The 20,093-nt window shown below is 46.0% G+C and overlaps 4 protein-coding genes across 4 annotated transcripts; 3 read left to right on the top strand and 1 right to left on the bottom strand.

The window, feature by feature from the left end:
- The first annotated feature begins 438 nt into the window (after nt 1-438).
- On the top strand, nt 439-2,048 carry LOC120656641 (pentatricopeptide repeat-containing protein At1g09900-like). The gene is made up of 2 exons (XM_039934802.1): nt 439-1,000; nt 1,093-2,048. Exons 1-2 carry the CDS (start codon nt 452-454, stop codon nt 1,801-1,803), a joined length of 1,260 nt encoding a protein of 419 aa, XP_039790736.1. The 5' UTR covers nt 439-451; the 3' UTR covers nt 1,804-2,048.
- A 1,364-nt stretch (nt 2,049-3,412) lies between these two features.
- LOC120656639 (histone H4) lies at nt 3,413-4,001 on the top strand. The gene has a single exon (XM_039934801.1). It carries the CDS (start codon nt 3,492-3,494, stop codon nt 3,801-3,803), a length of 312 nt encoding a protein of 103 aa, XP_039790735.1. The 5' UTR covers nt 3,413-3,491; the 3' UTR covers nt 3,804-4,001.
- A 6,563-nt stretch (nt 4,002-10,564) lies between these two features.
- Nucleotides 10,565-11,537, top strand: LOC120656638 (cytochrome b5-like). Its single transcript, XM_039934800.1, has 3 exons — nt 10,565-10,805; nt 10,885-10,951; nt 11,032-11,537. The coding sequence occupies exons 1-3, from the start codon at nt 10,722-10,724 to the stop codon at nt 11,292-11,294; spliced, it is 414 nt and encodes a 137-aa protein (XP_039790734.1). The 5' UTR covers nt 10,565-10,721; the 3' UTR covers nt 11,295-11,537.
- A 357-nt stretch (nt 11,538-11,894) lies between these two features.
- On the bottom strand, nt 11,895-18,498 carry LOC120656637 (ATP-dependent zinc metalloprotease FTSH 7, chloroplastic). Its single transcript, XM_039934799.1, has 13 exons — nt 17,428-18,498; nt 15,478-15,543; nt 15,256-15,390; nt 15,089-15,154; nt 14,820-15,005; nt 14,653-14,739; nt 14,263-14,376; nt 14,059-14,183; nt 13,866-13,974; nt 13,354-13,479; nt 12,946-13,266; nt 12,731-12,854; nt 11,895-12,593 (listed from the first exon to the last, which is right to left on the bottom strand). Exons 1-13 carry the CDS (start codon nt 18,283-18,285, stop codon nt 12,469-12,471), a joined length of 2,442 nt encoding a protein of 813 aa, XP_039790733.1. The 5' UTR covers nt 18,286-18,498; the 3' UTR covers nt 11,895-12,468.
- Nucleotides 18,499-20,093: the final 1,595 nt, after the last annotated feature.

The raw sequence follows: 20,093 nt of genomic DNA, 5'->3' as shown, positions 1-20,093 counted from the left end.
TGTGGCAGCTTTATTAGTTTAATTGATCCTGGATTCTCAGTTAGCAGTAGCGATGTATATATCTCTGTGTTGACCTCTGTTGTTGGTGTATATCTCAACGGTTTAGCTGTAGTTGTGACATTCCTTAATTTTGACATATTGATATGTGGCTGATTGTGTATCCAGCTAATTTGATGTGTAAGTATCCATGGAGGTTAGCTATACTGTTAGTCGCTTACATGTGACGAAATAGCGCAGCGTTCCACAGAACGAGCCTCTGCACTGCTGTCTATTATGGGATTATTGGGAAATGGGAGACTGCTGGAGATGCTCTAAGTCGTTTTGGAGTCTGTTTTGTGAAGGACTTTGCATACTGATTCAGGTCTAATCTGATCTATTAGCTGGATAAATTTTAGCAACTACTGCCAGGCCACCTCCACTCGTGCCACTCAGCGGCTCAGCGCCCCGTCTGATGTTCCTCCGCCCCCGCCTCGTCCGCGCTACCCTCCGCCACGCCTCTGGCCGCGCGGCCTTCTCTGCCAGGCCCCTCGTTCCCCGCGGCAGCGACGCAGATGCCAGCACCGACGCCGCCGGTTCAGATGCAATCGTTCGCCTCGTCGCCGTAGGCGGCGGCAGCCTCGAGGCCGACCTCGATCGCCTCTTCCCCGCCCTCTCCCACGGCCTCGTCGCCAGCACTCTCCGCGAGCTCACGGACCGTGGCTTGCCCGCGGAGTGCTTCTTCTCGTGGGCGTCCCTCCGCAGGGGCTTCTCCCCCAGCGCCCACGCACACAACCTGCTCGTCGAGAATGCCGGGAAGCTGGCCGACTACCGGGCGATGTCGCGCGCCCTCGCGCTCATGTCGCAGCAGAGGCTTTCGCTGACCGATCGAGCGTTCGCCTTCTTGGCGCCGTCGGGGTCGTCGCGGAGCAGCAGCGTCGAGGATGCAGCGAGAGCGGTCCTGCGGGTTTTGGTCGACGTCGGCGGGCCCAGCCGCGCGTCTGGCGTGTTCTCGCTTGTCAAGGCTCTGGCTTCCACCGGCGAGTTCGACGCTGCGGTATCCGTGATTGAGGAGACGCAGAGGATGGCGCGGCTGGCGTGTTCTCGCTTGTCAAGGCTCTGGCTTCCACCGGCGAGTTCGACGCTGCGGTATCCGTGATTGAGGAGACGCAGAGGATGGCGCGCTACTACAACGTCCTCGTCGCGGCCAAGTGTAAGGCCGGCGACTTTGTTGGCGCCCGCGAGGTGTTCGACGAAATGAGGACGTCGGGGTGCGACCCGGACGCCAACACTTGGAACTACCTCCTCGGCTGCCTGCTCAAGAACGGGAGAACCGCAGAAGCGTGCGGCCTTGTGGAGACCATGGAGAGGTCTAAACTTGGTGAAGTCCCAAACTCACTCACATACGAGATTCTCACGAACCATGCCTGCAAGGCTGGAAAGATGGATTCAGCAATGCGGATTCTCGATCAGATGTTTTTGGCAATTTTGACACCCAGGATCACCATACACTCTGCATTCATCAAGGGGTACTTCTACAGTGGGAGAATAGAAGATGCCCACAGATATGTCAACGACATGAGCACCAGGGACAGATATTCTACAAATCGGAACTACAGCTTGCTTGCAAATCTGCTTCGGAAGTCAGGGAGGACCATTGACGCAGGCAGAGTTCTATATGAGCTAATGGAGAAAGGCCTCAGGCCTGACCATTCTGCTTATGTTAAAGTGGCCAAAGATCTGCACAAGATGGGCAGGGGCGATCTGGCTTCTGAATTGAAGTCGATGTTCGAAAGGTTCAGTTTGCAGCCAGATATTGGGCGATGATATGTTTAACATCGGCTATTAAGTTGAGTGAAACTTGCCTGTACATAGAAGATTGATATCCTCCACACTTGCCAGTTGCCACCAGGATATATGCACCTGAAATGAACCATGAACACATGTTCAATATATTTGAGTGATGAATTTATTTATTTGTTTGTTTTAGGTAAGCAACCGAGTGTGAATCAATTGATGTCCTATATGGCTCTCTCCACTATGAGTGACCAGATTTTGTCGTTCATGGAGAAAAGTAACTTATATGGCATAGTCATTACTCTGGAAGATCAGATAGGGATCGTATAAATAAGACCCCGATTGGTTCTCCCTAGCACACCTAGGGCTATGGCTATAAGAGAATCTTACATGCATAAAATACTAAACAAAATTTATTTGCAAATTTTTTTCACGGATGGATGTAATTTTGCGCAACGAATCTGATGAGTTTAATTAATCCATAATTGGCTACATTAACCAAACAGAGCCCAAAAAACATGTGAGCAGGGGGCACAAAGACATGTTGTTTGATTTAGGCCTTGTTTAAATTTAAAAATTTTTTGAACAAAAACATCACATCGAATATTTGGACATGCATGGAGTATTAAATGTTAGTAAAAAGAAAAACCAATTGCACAGATATGTTGTAAATAGCGAGACGAATCTAATGAGCCTACTTAATCCATGATTTGCAACATTGATGCTACAGTAATCATCCGTTAATCATATATTAATTAGACTCATTAGATTTATCTCGCCATTTACAACTCATTCGTGCAAAAAGTTTTATAAATAAATTTTATTTAGTACTCTGAAATAGGAAGATTCTATTTCAAAAAAAATTCGCCAAAAAAACTAAACAAGGCCTTACTGACACTGATGGTGTCGCGGTTGCAGTTTAGTGAAATCTTGTTTCCCTAAAAAAAAAGTAAAATCTTGTTTGATTTTTTTTCTCGTTTTATTTACCCGAAAGAAAGGTTGTGCATACCAGAAAACCAAAGGCCTGAACTGCCAACTCAGGCCATGTTTAGTTCCCACCCCGTAAACGCAAAAACACAAAAATGCAAAATTTTGCGGAAGAATCTTACTAATTTGAAGTACTAAATGAAATCTATTTACAAAACTTTTTGCATGGGTGGGCTGTAAATCGCGAGACGAATCTAATGAGCCTACTTAATCCATGGTTTGCAACAGTGATGCTACGGTAACCATCCGCTAATTATTAATTAATCATGGATTAATTAGCATCATTAGATTCGTCTCGCGATTTACAATCCATCTGTGCAAAAATTTTTGTAAATAGACTTCATTTAGTACTTCAAATTAGTAAGATTTTTTTGTAATTTTTTTTTAAAAAAGAACTAAACACAGCCTCAATTGGCAACACAACAACAATCTCCATTATTCGGCCCACCAACGGAAGCCCACTCCTGGCGAAGCACCAACGCCACGTCACCGATCCGTCGTCACTCCCACGAACCAATCAAACACGCACGACGACCTCCCGCGGATCGGCCTCTGCCCCCGCCACGTCACCGATCCGGCCCTCCTGCCCTCACGCAACGCCACCCGTCCAGCACCCCCTCCAGCAGCTATAAATGGGCCCCGCACCCACCCCCCTTCCTCACCAACGAATCCCCAGTCCCCCACATCACCACCGAGCTCTCGATTTCAATCTCACCACCTCCGAGGGAGCCATGTCGGGCCGCGGCAAGGGAGGCAAGGGGCTGGGCAAGGGCGGCGCGAAGCGCCACCGCAAGGTCCTCCGCGACAACATCCAGGGCATCACCAAGCCGGCGATCCGGAGGCTGGCGCGCAGGGGCGGCGTGAAGCGCATCTCCGGGCTGATCTACGAGGAGACCCGCGGCGTGCTCAAGATCTTCCTCGAGAACGTCATCCGCGACGCCGTCACCTACACGGAGCACGCCCGCCGCAAGACCGTCACCGCCATGGACGTCGTCTACGCGCTCAAGCGCCAGGGCCGCACCCTCTACGGCTTCGGCGGCTGAGCTCTGCCTCTCCGTTCCGGCGGCGCTCCTGCTTTTGGTCAGACGGTGCTAGGTTTAGCAGTGGTGGTAGGCGTTCTCGTTCCATCAGTTGTCGGGAAGAGTCCGTGTCTGTTTTGTGCAAAGTCATCTGTTCTGTGATGAGAAATGGATCCCGAAGGTTATGAATGAAATCGATCCATGTTTACTTTTCTAACTGCAGATCTCTGTTACTCGATAATGTTGGGTTAGTGTTCATACTGGGGCAGTGTTTTTTTTGAAATGCAAAAGATTCGTCCTTCTCTCAAGCCTCGTGCATTTCTCGCTCGCTAAATCTCACAAAGTTCGAAATTTCCGGCGCCATTTTTTCATTTCAGTTCGAAATTTGAAATTGACACCTCGGATCCGGACCATCCAGCTGGCTGGAATTGAATATTAGTAAGCTATATGCCGGGTCAGCGCGGCGTTTTTTGAACCTGGGCCCGAAGCCCAACTCCAAAGTTTCAACGCGACGGCCGAATTCACGATGAGTGTGGCGGTGCCCCGGCGATCACAGCTGCCTCCCCCGGCCATGTGTTCGCGCTCCAACTCGTCCGCCCTAAGCCCCGCTATCCCCTTGCGACCGCCCACATTGGCATCCTCTCCGCAGCGCCTGCTTCTCCGGAGTCCGGACCACTTGCGTGCGGGATAACTATTTGCCATGCCAACCTTATTTTGACATCTGCATTTTTACTACTACTCTACGCGAAATTAATAAATTATTAATTTTACCGATGTAGTTTCACCTAGCGAGCGAGGAAGGAGCGCGTAAAAAGATCTCTATATCTCTACCTTATCTAAGATCTTATTCAATTGCTCTCTGTAAAGTTTTTGAAGAATATCAGCACACATTTGAAGTATTACATATAGATTAATTAATTAATTAATTAATTACTCTTTCCATTCTCTTTTGATAGTACTATTTCTAAAATCTAAATATTCACAAATGATAGTCCTATTTGCTACTGATAAGAACCATGGCAATAAACAGCACCAGTAACGAGGAGTTTCTAGCAAAGACATTGGAGGACTAGCAAAAAGTCTTATGTTACATTAATTAGATGATAAGCAAGGTTGCTTTTTCTTGGTCATTGTGGCAAGAGGAAATGGGCTGATCATAAGAGAATGGAGGGAGTACATAATTCGTCTATAAACGGTGAGATGAATCTATTAAATCTAATTAATCTATCATTAGCGCATGTTACTGTTCAAGGTGGGCATAATTAATCGAGAAAACTGAATCGAAATAATCAAAACCAAAAAATTTGGTTCCTTATTCGGTTCCAGAAAGCAAGGAACCGAAAACCGAAAAAAGCTCGGTTCCTACCTTCGGTTAACCGAATTAACCAAAAGAACCGGATAACATAAATCTTGCATTTTATAAGAGTATATTTAGTTTATATGTGATGTTTTATATTTCAATTGCTATGTATTTCTCCTACTCTATCATTATTGTTCCCTTCTCAACTATTATTCTCTAAAATAGAGGAAGTATTGTCTAAATTTGCTATATAATATGTATGTTTTTCTTATTATCTTATCGTCTGCTAAAGAATTTTGGTTAGTTCGGTTAGAACTGAAACCGAACCAAAAGAACCGAGAACTGAAATACTCGGTTCCTAAAAATTTTTGGAACCTATACGTCGGATCAACCGGTGCTTGCTTCATCTCTGCTGCCGGCTCTGTGACATCGGTTAAACCGGTGAGGGTTTTCTTCACATGTCGGTTTAACCGGTGATCATATACCGTGCTGTTTCTGCTGCTTGCTCGCTGCTTTTGATCCGATCTCTTCGCGGCTTGTTCCTAGAGTTTTTGCTTGGTGTCTAGCTCAGCTATAGCTACACTTTGCATACTCTAAAAGAGAGGATTTGTGGTGTGCTTATGGGATCATAGGTCAAACTTTCCAAGTAGAAAGTTTTAGTTGGCTCCCATTCACCCCCCTCTGGTCGTCTTTTCGGTCCCTCAATTAGTATCAGAGCTTGGTTAAGGTTTTCATTACCCTAACCGGTTCGAAAACCATTTGGTGACCATGTTTTAACAGATGTCGATGACAAATCCAAATCCGGCGGTTCAGGCGAATGCGGAGCTCGCAAGGGAGGCAGTGCTGGCTGTCATCATCATCAAGAGCGACTATGTCGAATTCGGAACTGGTTTTGTGATAAAGAGTGACTGCGGGGGCTCGATCGTCCTCACGGCGAACCACGTGATCGAAGAAACGGTGCCCGGCGACAGATTGTACGTCTGGAGGATGCTTTAACAACCTATCGATGTTCTCTATCAGCACCAAGGTTCTAAATATCCGGTTATAGCCACCACTATAGCCTGCTATAGCTTTTGGGAGAGGAGAAAGCTAGGACATCCGTCTCTTAGCTCTGAAAGGCTAAATCCGCTAATAGTGGGCTATATCCCGCTATAGCCACTAAATTAAGGGTTATTTAACTAGGTAAATCATATAATTAGTCTTTATTTATTGTTAGTTTAGTATTGAATTTTGTTATTTACAAACTTTGGTATTTTGTCAACGATGTAACGAGGGAATGAAGTCCAAGATGTCTTCGGTATATGAAATTTTATTAATTTCATATTTATATGTAAAATTACTCAGAGATTTATGCATGATTTTGAAGTAGAAATGCGTAATTGTGAGAAGCTCCTCAAATATTAGAAAGTATATATGAACCATGGTCACCATGGTTCTTGGTGAAATATGGAATACCCTAGAATTTAGATATTTTTTTGGTTAAATAAGTACGAAGAAAATTCTAGAGTTAGATTTTTGTAAAGAAGTGTACAGAAGATGGACACATAGAACAACTATATGAGCCATGAAGTCCTATAAATAGGGGTACTCCCCTCCCCTACCATGGCATAAGAGGTCTCAAGTAGGAGATGGCAAGGTTGCTGTGTATAGCCACATAAAGAGTGTAATAGCCATGTGTTGTACTAAGTTATGGTGAATAAAGAGTTGAGTTCTCATATAGAGTTGATCTCTCATAATAGTGTCTAGGTGAAGGTCTTCTTGGTGTAGTGTGGGTATAGGGTCCATGAAAAAAGTAGTATCAAAATACTTATGTACAACTTCACAGAAGTCGGTGCCAAGATTACGGGTACCGATTTCTCAACACATAGTATTTACAGAACCACTAAATGGGTTAGCTAGGCTATAACCCTCTATAGCTTTTCTTAACCTCTACAAATACCAAACGTTAAATGTCTTAGCCTGCTTTTTTGAACACTGATCAGCACCTGACCTTCGAACCAACATTCGTCAGTGGGGAAAGTATGATAGGGATCGGGCACGCTCATCCAGTGGATCTCTTCCCTGGTGTCCCAATGGAGTGCAAACGCATCCCTGATTTATCACCGGGCGGTGTTGTGTAAGTATTGACTTCTGTTTCAACGCATCCCAATTGCGACGTAGTTTACAATTACCAGTCTTATGTTGTGTATGTTTGTTTTGTTTGAAGTTCGACAGAGAACGCTGGTTCAGTGGGGGTATTGATATCTCCAATCTTCATCTGGAAATGGTCTCCGCCAATGGTATGTCAGGTGGACCGATACTCTCGTCAACTGGAGTCACCGCTATGATCATTGCTGGTGAAGGAGCGTGGACCAACGCAGTTTCGTGCGATACAATGTTCCAGGTCCTCAAGAGATATCATAGTCTCTGTCTCATCCGGGTAATAATAAGACTCAAACAGTCAAATTTGCACAACTTTTACAATTGTTTTGCTAATATTTAGATAAATCATTTTTTCCTATTTCCTTTAGGGTACACCCAACATCACCGTGGTGGAGTTGGCTGCTCATGCCGGTCCAATGACCATGGTGCAGATCATTGATGGGCTATCTTGATTTACTACTTCACAGACCACGACGTCTTTAGCAGCCATGTTCGTGCAGAGAGCTCGTCTTCTATGTGCTGCCGCGCACCGCCTCGCAGGAGCCAAGAGTCTCCTCGTGTTCGGCGTCATGGTCGCGATTTTGTTAGGAAGTGTTTGAACCATTATTTTCTTATGTAGTGGTCAATCCCAAAATTAGAATTCGTACTCTACGTTACATATGTGCACTTGCTTCTTAACAACTCTTTTCGCACAAATGCATACCGACGGTTCTGTCTTGGGCATCCTGTCACACAGCAGGTGTATCCATCCAATCCTCCCTGCATTGTGATTGCTGCCAAACAGAAGATCCAGCTAAGAAGCAATGCGATGCAAGCAAAACGACTTTTTTTAGAATGCAAGCAAAACGGCTGAGGACCATACATCAGTATAAAATTCCTGACGCAGCCGTTGGGCTTGCGTGGCATCAGCCAAGCGGTCGCCCGGAGCAACGTGTCGCCGCACGCAGAGCCGCCTCGGTGTCTCCCGCGGCGAGAGGGGGCGGTGTCACTTGTCAACCACGACGGCCCGGCGAGAGTACCGGTGCCGTCAGTCAATTCAAGCAGAGCAAGAAATTGAGCGAAGCAGTGCACAAAGTTTGAGCCGCCGAGGTAAACAAAAGACAGAACAACCGAGATTTTTCTTGCAAACAGCAGATGCTCATCTCATGAACTTCTCTATTCACAAGTGAGATTCCGTACAGGCGTACACACAGGAAGTGAACCAAACCACGCTTCATCCAGAGCTGCCGCACCCTCTGTTCCTAGCTACCTCCTCTGCATTGCTACACTACACTGATGCAGAGTGCAGAGATACACAGCCCGGGAGCTAGTGCTCGCGACGGGGAGAGGCGGTGGTCGGCGAGTGAATAGGATGGATGGCCTTGTCGCATGAAGCTGGATTCATGGTTGTGTTTTCAGCGGAGGCAGACCTTGAGAAGCACTCACTGCGTGCAACTTTTTCATTTTTCTGGATGACACTGACCATTTGGACATGGAGAGCACACTAGTGTTACCGTCTACACTTATACGGGTTTATTATGCCCGATCAGAGTAGTAGTAGTAGTGGTACAATCTCGCAATTCATTCACACATCTTGAATCAGAAATCTGAGCTTCACACATGCCACTCCACTGCTGCTGAAACTGTTGTTGAAAGAATGAAAGCCCATCCCGATCGACACCCGTCAGCCTGCCGTCCACCACCGACCGTTCTTCAGTCTTTTTCCCATCTCCGTCCAGAAAAGGCCGGAGAGACCCAGACGGAATATCATCAGCACTGATCGGGGAATAACCGCAGGAGCGATCGCGCGGAGGTATGTGCAAGCAAAACCCCGGGGATTTCAGTTCCCCGTCGCCTTCCGTTTCGATGAGAAAGAGCGAGCGCCACCTGAGCGCTGAGCGGAGCACGCAAAGCGCCGCCGGTCTGCATCACGCAGTTCACGCCCGGGAGCTAGTCTGCTGCTAGTGCGTGCGACTGGGTACAGCGCTGCGTGTGTGGCCGGCCCTGCCAGGAAAATGTAGGTGGCTGGAGTCCGCTCAGGTCCCGCGCCCTTGGTTCGCGGTGCCAAACTGCGCTCTCGCCCATGGTTTTCGCGCTGCGCGAGCGAGATTTTCCCCGGTGCGTTTCCCGGCCGGCCCGTCGCGTTGCACGGGAACTTCCCCGATCGCGACAAAGGCTGCTGGACCTCACTTATTTTAATTCGAGGAGAGTCCCGTAGCAGGCGTGCACCGGCGGCTGACAGTGCCGCCCTCTTCGCCGTCGCCATCCCCGCCGCGCTCGTCCGTGGAAACACCTCGCGTGGAAGGAAGACCGTGCGACCCACCTCCACAGCCGCCCCGGTCGTTGTGTTGTGTCTTATTTTAAAAAAAAGAAATTTTCTATTTGACACTACTAAAGTTACTAATTCGTTTCTTGACCTTTGAAAATCCTCGAAAGTTGAAAATTCTCTATATGCACTATCAAACTTTCATTACTAAAATGACATTACCGTCTAGTCTATTAGCATGTTCCGTTAACAATTGAGTGTAGCTTGCCAGTTTTTACATGAATGGATGGAAATACCTGGTTACACAACGAAATCACCCCGTCCCGTGCTTTCCTTACCCTCATCCTCTGCTGTCCTTTCCCCCTAGATCGGGGGGCGTCTGGCGGCAACAGGTGGCGCGGGCTGTTGGCTACACTGGCACTCAGGGCCTCGGACTCACTTGTCCGTGGAAACACCTCGCACCAGACCGTGCGACGGCCTGTCACCAGATCGCTAATGTACAGGGGTGGTAAAGAGTCTTAAAATTTGACTTAGATAATTTAAGAATCGAATTCTAAAATAGACTGACTCTAAAGAATTAGCGCTTCGCGTCTATAAAATAGAGAAAGACCGGCCAAAGTTGACCAACACATACAATGTTATTACAAAATACATCTAGTGTATATATATTTTTTAAAATATTAGTTAATATATTTATATGGTTTTTCATAGCAAGGCACGGGCATATTTGCTAGTTTGAAAAAAAACCGAGGTAGATCAAGCGAAATCACCTACACAAAGGGTTGGTAGGTCAAACGCAATGACCTACACAAAGGAAGTGAGTGGTGCGAGTTGCTCTATTGAGTATACGGTAGAGTAAGATGGCGACGAGCCGGGAAATTTCCGTCCCATTTCAAATGTCCCTTCCCTTGTTGGGTGCTTCTCACCGATCTCGACCGCGCCGTCCGCCCCGTCCGCCGTGAACCCGGCGGCGGCCGGCCCCAAAGGTCTCGAGTCCTGGCACGTTTGAGCCTCGCAGTGGAAACGGCGGCTTGGCACGGCGCCAGGTCAACACCGAACCTGACCACGCCAACACGTGGGATGACTGGCGCCGCGACGGCTATATCTAGTCAGCACCGGCCGGCGCTGCGGCCCGGGTAGTACACGGCAGTAGCGAAACGGTGGGTAGCTCTAGCTCGAGCAGGCAGCCATCCCTGGCGCCGGAACGGAGCACACACATCGATCGCTAGCTGTAAGTGTCCTCTCTGTCCCTGAGATGGCGGGAGCGAAGGTGTACTCGTTCCAGGAGGTGGGGAAGCACAACGACCGCAAGGATTGCTGGCTCATCATCGCCGGCAAGGTAATCATCGATCTTCCTTGTCGATCGTTCCCGATGCAAGTTTCCTGGCCTGACCGGCCGGCCATGTTCTCCTCATCAGGTGTACGACGTCACGCCGTTCATGGAGGAGCACCCCGGCGGCGACGAGGTCCTGCTGGCGTGCACAGGTAACCCTCTTCAACCTCCAGCACGGGGACGAGCGAGCGAGGTAGGTAGCTGACATGTCCGCCGCCCTCGTTTCGCGCAGGCAAGGACGCGACGGCCGACTACGTGGACATCGGCCACAGCGAGTCCGCCAAGGAGCTCATGGCGCAGTACTGCATCGGCGAGGTCGACGCGGCCACCGTCCCGGCCAAGCTCACCTACACCTACCCCAGCGACGCGAGCCTCGAGAAGCCGTCGACGGGCTCGGGCGCCTGGGCCACGACGCTCCTGCAGGTCGCCGCGCCCCTCCTGCTGCTGGCGCTGGCCTTGGGGGTGCAGACCTACGGCAAGGTCAAGGCAGAGTAGACGGCGAGCACGAGATGCCGTCGTTGATTCCGCGGGGCCGCATCGCTGCAGCCTCTTGGAAGCATCTGGGAGTTAGTTGATGTGTTTGCTTGTGACGATGTGGTCCACCTCAACTGCTGCGTATGCTAAATTTAAGAATTCCTGGATACTGTGACGAAGTATATGTATGTCGAACAGGGTGTGTACTGCTAATCACGTTTTCGTGGTTTCTAAAAAATAATCTGAATTTTGTTTTCGGGGTAAGTGATCGTGGGTTCCTCATTACCTGTTACTGAAGGGGGAGAAAACCCACTTCTGATTGCTTCTTTGGCGATATCAGAAAGAAGCGCTATATTGGTGGTTGTTAACTGTATAAACAAAAACATGAAAATTTCCCACTGAAAACTTCATAAGTTCACCCTTTATTCAAAACCAAAGCACTTGAAATTTCAATTTTCCGCAAGAGGCTTCTTCATACACGCACTCTTGCTTCAGAGAACATTGGACTTCAAGTTCAGAAAAATCACCCTTGTCTTAGTTCAAAAAAGAATCACCTTTCGGAAGAGCATTTACACAAAATGTGGAAAACGTGTCCAGCCTTAGCAGGAATGTCCACAAATAATGGAGTTGAAGCCCGATGTATATTGAGAAAAGTATATCAGTACAGGAACCATAGTTCATATATGTAATATCCTATTGATGTGTCTAAGATGGCAATGGAAAGAGAGGGAAAAAAACTTTCAATACGGTGAAGACAAGAACCTAGAGGAGAAAATCTTTTACATGTGTAACACGCACCTAATCTATGAACAACATGTGAAACTGAATCACTAACAATATTCCAGAGGTTGATGTTACAACGTTACAACTCAATATGAATCTTTTTTTTTTAATCTTTTGTAGTTCAGGGTCCAGGAACGGCAACCATATATACATCATCACTTGGGCCTGCAGATTTCCTTTTTCTGAAATATCCTGAAGCTCTGGATTGGCTGAATTGGAGGACATCCGAGCCAGTTTGACGACTTAGCCCGGGTGGTTGGGAGGTTAAACAGACCACCACGAGGCCACATCTCTGTTCCCAGCATGTGTGTAGGCTTTCAATTGCAAACCACGGAACTCATGGAGTATATTTTAATTTCTGAGCTAGTTTTGTTACGTAATTAAATTAGGAGTTCACTGTATAGCCCAGATGCTAGGAGCCTGCTTCCAGCTGAAGAACTTGCTCTTGCTGTCCTCTGATAAAAGAAGTCAACTCCTTTGGTGCAACGACTGACTTTAGCCACTCTTGAAGCTCCTCGCCTTCAACTTTTTCATTCTCTGGAAGAGGTATGATAACCAGCAGTTACACAGCATGTGTTAAGCAACTTTAACTTTTATCTGATGAAGCAAAAAGCAAATCAAATGGCACAAAGGAGACCATAATGTAGAGGCATCCGGATAATTGGTAGAGTTACCTTCTAAATATGCTCCGAGACCTTCCAAAACTGCAGGATTAGCACGAATAACTGAAAGAGCTACTTCAAGTGCCGATTGTAAAAGTGCTTTTACTTCCCGCTGGACGAGATCAACTAGATGGCCCTGCCATCAGTTTTCAAAATTTGAACTCAGAAATTGAATACGGTACCTTACTAGTTTCACTTGCAGGTGCAGGAAAAGTGTTGAGCCAAACCTGATCCCTTCCCCATGGAGAGCCCCCAGAGTCATCTAGCCCACCATTTGACAGAGTAGCAACTGATATTGGACCAATGCGCTGATTGAGACCGTATTCTGCTACAGCTTTGTAGGCCATGTCAGTAGCACGCCTTATGTCATCAAGCGCACCAGTAGAAACTCGTCCTGCTAAAACAACTTCCTCTGCTGCCCGCCCGCCCAGAAGTGTTACTAGACGACCACGTAATTCATCAACGAAGAGCAAATATCTATCCTCTGTGGTGGGAGGGGTGTAAGTGAAGCCTAATGCACCTCCTGATCTTGGCAATATACTCAATTTCTGTTAAAAAATTTCAGCATTAAAATGCAAGTCAAATTTAATCCTTTTTTTTCAGACTGTTCTAACTGTAGTTGCTTAAGTTCAAACCTCCACACGTGGCTGCCCAGGCAGAAGATTTGCTACAGCAGTCCCAACAAGTGCATGACCAACTTCATGCCGCGCGACAACAGCTTTTTCATTGCCCTTCAGTTTTGCATGCTTTTTCTCTATCCCCTGATAACATAGGCTTCAAAATTAGCTTCCAGCACAATAGCATGAAGAACTATCATGTCTGACAACTAGAATATAGAAAAAGAGGGGACATCAACAGAAAAAATAATCCCTTTAAAAGAATTTCCTGGACATGATTAGGTACAATCGACATATCAAATGCCATATGCAGAGAAGTAAACAAAAAATGAGATCTTTGTTAAAGATGGAGAACGTGTGCAGAACTCTGTGCATGGCATGATTTAATAAAGATAGAAATACAGAGAAGATAATTTTGTATCTTAAGTATAATACAGTCCGGAAAGGAAATTTCAAACTCCATAGTATACAAGTGCTTTAAGTAGAAACTAAACAACGGAAAAAAATATGAGATAGAAAAAAAAACATACAGCTATAGAGCGCTCAACCGCACGGATGAAGTCAATCTTTTCCACTATTTCTTTATTTGATCTCCCAGCCAACAAAGCAGCTTCATTTACTAAGTTTGCAAGGGCTGCTCTGCATAGGATAAAAAATTAACATGTCAATTTTTGAAAGCTCTACAAGGTTAAGATGCAGAAATTGATAGAATATATGTTTTACCCAGTAAAACCAGTTGTCATTGCAGCAATATCAGCAAGATCTACATCTTTACTAAGTGGAAGCTCTCTTCTGCTCACATGAACTTTAAGAATTGATTCTCTACCAAACCTATCAGGAGCTTCAACCTGTTATGTAGACATTAATGACAATCAGACAAAGATATGGACACTATAGCACTATGTCTTGTTGAGAAGAGAAACTAACCATAACTACACGGTCAAATCTCCCAGGGCGCCGAAGGGCAGGATCCAAAACATCAGCTCGGTTCGTTGCCCCCAGTACAATAACAGCCGAGTTGGTGTCAAATCCATCCATTTCCTGGGAAACCCCGAAATTAAAAGCAGCAAACCCAATAATATAGTGTTCTACTCTTTCTACAAAACTATATTGCATGATAAAGCAGTAATCTTAGTATTGAAAATGTGTGGAGCTCAAAATCCCTTAATATGCTTAAGTTCTGCTTTTCAGTTTTCCTGAGAGCATAGAATCACTTAACAGCCAATAGAGGTATGAGAAGAAGCTTTAATTGGATCCCAACTTGCGATGCAACTAGTTTTGTTAACACTCAAGAAATAAGAAAGAGAACTGTCCTACCGTGAGCAATTGGTTTAGTGTCTGCTCGCGTTCATCATTACTGACAATGCGATATCGACCATCACGACTTTTTGCAACAGCATCAATCTACAAAGACAGGCCAAACAGAAAGGGGTTAGCATACATTTCAGTATGAAGCTAGATCATATCTTGGATGTGTAGGTTACCTCATCAATAAAAATAATCGATGGTGATTCCTTTTTGGCCCTAGCAAATAGGTCACGCACTCGAGCTGCTCCCATGCCTACATATAACTCCACAAATTCACTAGCTGAACAACTTATAAATGGAACTTCAGCTTCCCCTGCTACGGCTTTTGCAAGAAGTGTCTTTCCAGTCCCTGGAAGACCCACCTGTAGACAAAGAGTTACATTATGGTAACAAACAAAATTGTGGAGCAGTACTTGCCATTGCTAAAAACAATTGTAGAACTAACCAATAAGACTCCACGAGGAGGACGTGCACCAAGACGAATATACCTTTCTGGGTTCCTTAAAAACTCCTGAAGAGAAAGTATGTATGGAACCAGCTTATTTCCCTTCAATTGAATATATAGATGATATTATTGCTGCATGTACTACTAACAAACAGTAGGATCCATACCACAATTTCTTCCAACTCTTCTTTTGCCTCATCTACTCCAGCCACATCAGCAAATGTAACTATATCCGTACTTTCAGAAACTTTTGCTCCGCTGGAATTTGAATTCTTCCTATTTCTCAGCTGACCTGCTGAATGCTGAGTTTACAGAAGAAATTAGATACTTACAAATGAAATGCAATAAATGAGTGTTCTTGCCGTTTGATTGAAGCCGTGCATCAGTACCTGAGAAAAGCTAATCGGCAACCGCTGCAAAACTACTGCAATTAATACAACATAAATAAGAGCCACCTGCAAAATATAAGGGTAGTTAGACCAAAAGGTACAACTGAAGAGTAAGGATGGATCTAGACATCCGAATTCTTAGAACAAATTTGATATTTTAAAATAGATATGTTTAAAATTTTATGTTAATCTTTTTTTATATTATCAAGCATATTATTACACATAAGAATAAAATTTTGTATAGAATTTTTTATGTATTATTTGCTCCCTACAATTAAAAAGGTGAAAAAAGATTCGAATCCGTATCCGATCCGTATTCGAATTTTTATATCTATTATTTGAGAATATATATGATAAATTTGAGGTTTAGTTTTTATGAATCTTTACAAGATCAATGTTAAATACAAGGCTATGAATTTACATAGTAAATTCTATATCTTATTTGTCCATAATCGAAGAAAAATGACCAAAAATCTGACATTCGAATAAACATCCGAATCCATCCTTACTGAAGAGAGAGTTACACATTTAAACGCAAAGAATACAGTCATATTTATATAAATAAATGCAAGCATGTATAATAAAACTATAGTGCTGGTAGGGATATACTTTCAATCCTGTCAAATTACTCTTTACAATTCTCAATTAGGATTCCAGCTCCTGTATTAGGTTAGGTCATAAAGAAACTAAAACCTCATTTTTTTTTTGGTCAGTTCCAGATCAGGCTGGGAGTTTACGTGAACCAAATTCCTATTTACAACTTGCAATTAAGATTACATGTTCAGATATTAGGTTAAAGGAGACTTCAGGCATTTCATTTCTATGTTTCAAGAACAGATGAGAGTCCCGTCCCTAACTTTTCATGATGCTAATTTCTTATTCACAACTCCCAATTAAGCTTCCACAGTCCAATATTAGGTCAAAGAAGACTTCATGTGTTTTCATTTGTAGGTTCCAAGATCAGACCTCAAGTCTAGTTTCTTGTTTTTTTAGCATGAGCACAATGAAGCTCCAATTTCATTCTGCTTTTTAGTTCAAGAATCATGGAAACGTTAAAGCTACCATCCATATGTAACTGTAGAATGTTGAATGTACTTTGCAAGTAAGCTTCTCATCTAATGTCTATCTAGTAGATTTTTTTACTGGCCATCCAAAAATATGGTACAAGATTTACTGAATACAGTGCTATCATGGTTGCGCAACGAGAGCAATGCAGATGGCAGATGGTAAAAAGGATATAAGCCTTAATGTTTGAAACTGCACTTGTAATTTGAATTTTGTGTATAACAACGGTATAAAAGAACATCTACGTGAGCCATGCATGTTAGAAAACCAAAATATAGCAAAACTGAAGAAGTGATAAAATAACTGCCAAGGCACAGCTGTTAACACAAAACAGAGTCACAAACTCACAATGGGGGCCACCTCAGCACTTCAGTGAGATTTTACTTGTGCAATGATTATAAATTATCATTCTATCTACAATCCAAACACTGAGCATATATGAAGCATTAGTTATAGCAGTATGATCAACTAAAAATGTTATTTCCTGAATAACCTAGGAAAAAAAATAGAGCAGATCATGCGGTTCTGTCTCATCTGTGGAAATCACTTGGATTCTAGTCAGTACAAACATAACCTTACATATAGAGTGAGCATTTCGACATTTTTTTCTTATTACAAGCCAGCATACCATATCTAATGTTCTGCCTCACATTAAAACGCTCACACAAACTGGGTCTACGGGATCAACTCTTCAAAGATCGTTGTCAAATTCATCTATCAATTTCGATGCTCAGAAGATCTCTGACTCTCTAATCTGTCATTCTACATGCTTAGACACAAATTTCATAACTCCTAATCTGGTGAGGTTAATACTACTCCTACATTGATTTCGAGCCACAAAGTATGCAATTGTATCAGAAATATCTTTCAGCACAAGTGCCATACCAGGGCAGAGTTGAGCATGCCGCCAGACCTCTTGTCCGGTGATCCAAATTCAACCATGTTCTCCACCATCTTCTCGTATGGTGTCTTTATATCCACTGGTCGAGTGGTCGTGAAGACAATTCTCCTGGAAACTCCTGCGCTATCAACGACAACATCTGCTCCACGCTGCACTGGTGTCTGCTCCACCACACCGGCCTCAACCTCTGGCCGGAGCCGGAACATGATGTGCACCCCGTCCACCTCGACCTTCTTCACCTGGTCCTTGTCTATGCTCGCCAGGAAGTCGCTGTACGGTACACTGACGTACGTCGTCTGCGGCCGGGGCTCTGAACCGGGCAACGCGATCTCCGGTCGAAGCATGCGTAGCGCAAATATGGCGAAGCCGAGCTGGAGCAGGAGGAACCCCATCTCCCGCCCCTGCACTATGGGCTCCCACAGCCACCGCCCGACGCCGCCTCCCTTAAGCAGCCTCCGCCGCCACTTGTTCTCCCCCCTCTTCGACGATGGCTGTGGCGGCGGCGTCGCGGCCGCGCTCGTGGTGCTGGTGCCGGTGCTATCCGCCCCCGCCTCCGCAGGCGCGTCGCGGTCGCCATCTCCTGCGGAGGAAGCCTCGCCATTCCCGGAGGCGCCGGCTTGGTCGCCGTTGCGCTCGACGTTCGCGCGCGCCGCCGGCGGGCAGCGGCGCACGCGGCGGTGCACGAGCGCCACCTGGAGGCCCCGCGGCGGCACGGCGGATATCCGGATCGACGGGGCGCCTCCCCCGGCTGCGGCGAGCCGCCGGGGGAGGGGCCGGAGGAGCGAGCGGGACGGGGATGCGATTGGGAACGAGGCCAGGGTTTCGGCGGCGGCGAAGGCCATGCGGATAGGAAGGCAGCCCCGTCCCGAACCCTAGGCCGTGTTGGGCGAGAAGCACCGCCAGGGAGCTCGTCCAGCTCCACCGCTGTTGCGCGCGGGGCGTGGAGGAATCGGTGGGCGGGGGTCGGGGTGAGGAGACGAGGGTGGTGGAGAGAGAGATGAGGAACAGAGGAAGAGGCCGAGACGAGAGGCATGGAGGGAAGGGGGTGGCCGTTAGTCGCGTATCACGCCGTCACGCCGGGTTGTTAAGGCAACTCCATCTACGAAACCTAAGCCCACCCACCAATTTTTCTTAATTCCTGCTGACATATGGGCCTGCATGAGTAAGCGGGGGGATCGTAGGCCCACGGTCAGTGGCTCCTTTCTTTGGTACCTGGTTTCACCGTGGGCTGCCGGGGCTTATCCGTTTGGTTTGACATATCGGACGGAGCCGCGGCGGCGAGGCAACGGGATTGGTGGGGACGAGCTGTAGACCTGAGGTGTCAGCGACAGTGGGGCGTGTCTGTCAGAAAGTGGGCCACTCGAGATATTTGGCGGGCCGGATGGCGCAGCACGTCGAGCTTATGATGTCCACAGAAATTTGGGCGTATCTCCTACAACCAACAAAAGTTTATTGAATTTAATTCCGATCTAGGAGGAAAAGTGTGAATTTTAGATTTTTTTTTGATGCCGTGTGAATTTACTCAATTTAGATTGGCTGTACGTACTCTGTAGATTGTTAATTCCGTTGGCCTAGCGTACACCTCTCTTGTCGGTTGTCACCGTGGCCCCACTTTGTTCTTATGCTTACTGAAAGTAGCGTATCTACCCTAGACTCTTACCATGTAAAAGGAAAAACAAATATAAACCACCTAGGAAGGAGTCGATTTGATTTTAAATTTCAGTACCTGTAGCTGATTTCATAGACTGTAACATAGATGCTCCCCTAATCACGTGATGTAGAGTCGAGCGGCGGAGACAGGGTGTGCTCCACACTCCCTGCTACTCATAGAGCCCCCTAAAGCCCTTTACAATTTTCAATCATGAATCATGAAGAGGAAGAGGTAAATGAGCAAGAAGAAGAAAAAGAGTGAAAAGGAAAAGAATAGGAAGATGAGCCCTCCTTAAATCCAAATTCTAGATTCGTCACTGGTAGAGTCTATTTGCACTTCTAATATTTCTTTGAGATGAATATTGTATCAATGTTGTTCGGTAGATGATGTTGTAGGTGATGTGTCCATCAGCAACAAGGCAGTTGTAATGATTTTGTTGATTTTAAGATCTACGGAGTCATTCTCTTTGAGATGCTTTTAAAAATATAGTACATATATTCATATTGCCGTGTATACATGCATAGTAAAAAGTTAGGGGTTGTTATTTTCTTTCTATTCTATAATAAAGATATATAGCCTTAAGGCTTTTGATTTCAAGTTACCAACTGCAAATCAGAGGTGGAGATGTGCCAATTGCCAAATGATGCCAGTTTGGCGAATTCAGTTTGGTAAATCTTGTGATTTCTCAACTCCCAAAACTATATGCCAAGTAAAAACAAATGCCATCTCCAATAGTTTGCTATTTTAGACTTGGCAAAATGTAAAAAGAAGGCCCACAAGATTTTTTTTGCCGGCATTTTCCTATTTGGCGCGCGAAGTCGCATCCTGCTTCACGCGCGCCACCGCCGCCACCGCGTATTCCTGCGTGCCACGCGATATGCTGCCGACGTGTCCCTGCTGCCGGCGTGATCCAGCAGCCGCCCTGCTCCCTGCAAGGCCAGGCTACTCGCTTGTTCTTCGCAAGAGGGCGAGTAATCTCCTGCCTCCAGTCGGCCATCT

This window comes from Panicum virgatum, chromosome 1N (genome assembly GCF_016808335.1).
Source record: "Panicum virgatum strain AP13 chromosome 1N, P.virgatum_v5, whole genome shotgun sequence".
In the NCBI taxonomy this organism is placed as follows: Eukaryota; Viridiplantae; Streptophyta; class Magnoliopsida; order Poales; family Poaceae; genus Panicum; species Panicum virgatum.
Note: the sequence above shows the minus strand (reverse complement) of the source record. Positions and strands in the feature narration are given on the sequence as shown.